This window comes from Nothoprocta perdicaria, unplaced genomic scaffold (assembly GCF_003342845.1).
Source record: "Nothoprocta perdicaria isolate Ctin4 unplaced genomic scaffold, notPer1 scaffold_357, whole genome shotgun sequence".
Taxonomy (NCBI): Eukaryota; Metazoa; Chordata; class Aves; order Tinamiformes; family Tinamidae; genus Nothoprocta; species Nothoprocta perdicaria.
This window is the reverse complement of record NW_020455596.1, coordinates 424,718-427,666: the sequence shown is the minus strand read 5'-3', so window position 1 is coordinate 427,666 and position 2,949 is coordinate 424,718. Positions and strand designations below refer to the sequence as shown.

The 2,949-nt window shown below is 69.2% G+C and overlaps 1 protein-coding gene across 1 annotated transcript in view; it reads left to right on the top strand.

Annotated features, from left to right (window-relative positions):
* The first annotated feature begins 1,413 nt into the window (after positions 1-1,413).
* CDC25A (cell division cycle 25A) overlaps positions 1,414-2,949 on the top strand; it is an 11,869-nt gene continuing 10,333 nt past the window's right edge. The window contains exon 1 of the mRNA XM_026044266.1: positions 1,414-1,523. Within this exon, the coding sequence (XP_025900051.1) occupies positions 1,414-1,523 (110 nt within the window). The remainder of the gene's footprint in view (positions 1,524-2,949) is intronic.

Sequence of the window (2,949 nt, the reverse complement as noted above, 5' to 3'; positions counted from 1 at the left end):
TCCCGCAGGGCGCTGAGCGGACGGTCCCGCAGCGTGCTGAGCGGACGGTCCCGTGGGACGCTGAGCGGATGGTCCCGTGGGACACTGAGCAGACAGTCCCGCGGGGCGCTGAGCGGATGGTCCCATGGGGCGCTGGGCGGACGGTCCCGTGGGGCGCTGAGTGGACGGTCCCGCGGGGCGCTGAGTGGACGGTCCCGCGGGGCGCTGGGCGGATGGTCCCGTGGGACACTGAGCAGATGGTCCCGTGGGGCACTGAGCGGACGGTCCCGTGGGATGCTGAGCGGACGGTCCCGCGGGGCGCTGGGCGGACGGTCCCGCGGGGCGCCGGGCGGACGGTCCCGCGGGGCGCTGGGCGGATGGTCCCGTGGGGCGCTGAGCGGACGGTCCCGCGGGGCGCTGAGCGGACGGTCCCGTGGGGCGCTGAGCGGACGGTCCCGCGGGGCGCTGGGCGGATGGTCCCGTGGGGCGCTGGGCGGACGGTCCCGCGGGGCGCTGAGCGGACGGTCCCACGGGGCGCTGGGCGGACGGTCCCGCGGGACACTGTGCGGACGGTCCCATGGTTCTGTGAGCGCCGCAGTGGTAACGGCGTGATGCCATTATACTGGCTTGGTGACTGGCGCGGGGACAGCGGGTGGCGCCGCCGCAGGACCCATCAGTGGAGGTGGCTCCACGCGTTGCTGCTGTCCCCAGGCTGTGTCCCGTCCCGGACGGAGCCTCCCTGCCCAGCCCTGCTGGGAACCAGCGGCTCGGTGCTGCCCGTGGCCATCGCCCCCGGCCCGCGCGGCTGCCACCAGCATGGGGCTGGCACTGGGAGCAGGCACAGGAGGAGGGATGGGGAGCTGGGATGAGATAGGGAGCAGGGACAGGGAGCGGGGACAGGGAGCTGGAGAGTGGGGACCGGGAGTGGGGATGGGAGAGCAGCGATAGGGAGCTGGGATAGGGAGCAAGGATAGGGAGCTGGGTTGGGAGAGCAGGAATAGGGAATGTGGATGGGAGAAGAGGGTTAGGAAGCTGAGTTGGGAAAGAAGCATTAGGGAGAGGGGACAGGGAGCTGGGCTGGGAGAGCAGGGACAGGGAGTGGGGAAGGGAACCTGGGATGGGACAGCAGGGATAGGGAAATGGGATAGGGATCTGGGAGAGCAAGGATGGGGAACGGGGAAGGGGAGCTGGGATGGGGAACAGGATGCAGGAAGGGAGAGCAGGGGACAGGAGAGGAGGAATGAAGAGGGGAGCAGGGAGAGTGGAGACAGGACCAGGGGAAGGAGGAGGAGGAGGAAGGGATGGGGACAGAAGAATGGATCAGGGAATGGGGGGCAGGGAAAGGGAGTGGGGATGGGGACAGGAGAAGGGACAGGGAGCAGGGATGGAGGACAAGGGCACAGAAAGAACCAGGGAGCTTCCAGCCTTCCCATCATGTGTGGCGAGCACATGGAGCGGCTCATCCCAGAGATGCAGCGGCACGTCCCAGAGATGGAGCAGTACATCCTGGAGGTGGAGCGGCTCGTCCCAGAGAGGAGCGACATGTCCTGGAGATGGAGCGGCTCGTCCCAGAGATGGAGCGGCACATCCCGGAGATGGAGCAGCTCTTACCAAAGATCCCAGGGAGGGTTCCCAGGGAGGGTTCTGCGAAGGAGGATGAAGGGGATGAAGGCACCGGAGCAACTGCACGAGCAGAGCCCGGGGGAGCCGGTGCACGGGATCTTGTCCACACATGGAAGCGCCTGCAGGGAGGGTGTCCGGAGGACGCCGGGCTCTTCTCAGTGGTGCGGGGAAGATGCCAAGACCCTCCTGGGCAAGGACGGGGCAAGGGGGAGGTTGGCCTAGATGATCTCCACAGCTCCCTGCCCACCGCAGCCTTTCTGTGGGTCTGCAACGTGAAAATGCACACAGATGCGCACAGGCACGCATGGATGAACATGGCCGCGGGCACAGGGTGACGCACACAGCCTCACACACACTGTCCCTCACGCAAACACACAGCCCAACAGCCGCACACCCCGTCGCACAACCGGTCTCTCACAGGCGCACGCTCTGCCCCTCACACGCCCCGCCCTCTGCACACGCCCCGCCCTCTGCACACGCCCCGCCCTCTGCACACGCCCCGCCCTCTGCACACGCTCCGCCCTCTGCACACGCCCCCCACTCTGAGCACGCCCCGCCCCCTCTGTGCACGCCCCGCCCCCTCGCGCTCCCCGCAGGCCCCGCCCCGCGCGCTGCCGGCCGCGCTGTATTGAGGCGGGAGGCGGCGGCGCCGGGCGTACGGATGGAGGCCCCGGCGGGACTGTCGCCCGCCGTCCCGGCCGAGCCGTGTCCCCTGCGGGCCGCAGTGTCGGTGCCGCTGGGTGCAGTTGAATCTCCGTCCAGGAGAGATTCGGGAGGCGCCTCAGAGAGAGCGGGGACTACATTTCCCAGCATGCAACGCCGTGGCGAGCAACCCGTTCGCGCGTTGTCCGAGGCAGCGTTGCATGCTGGGAAATGTAGTCCCTGCCGCACCAAAGACGACAAGAGCCTCCACGCCTCTCACTATTGGCGGCCACTTCTCGCTGAGTCCATTGGTCAGGAGCCTGCAGAGGGCGGGGAGAAAAACTCAATGCGCCATTTCGATTGGCCAGAACGGGCAGTGGGCGGGCGATAACAGAAAGCCCATCCCACTCCCTCCTCAGCCCCGCTCAGCGGTTGATTCTGATTGGTCGGAGGGCAGTTTGGCGCCAGCTTCGGAAGAGGGGGGCGGAGGGCGCGCGCGCGCACGACGGGTGGCGGCGGGGGTCAAAGCGCGCGCGCGCGCGCGGCGCTGACAGGACGGAGGCCGCGGTGCCGCTCGCCGCCATGGACGCTGCGCCCGGGGCCTCGCGACGCCGCCGCCGCCTGCAGCTGCTCTCGCCGCCCGCCGGGGCCGCCGCCGCCGCCGCCGTGGTCAAGTCCCTCTTCCCCGCCGAGCTCTCGCCGGTC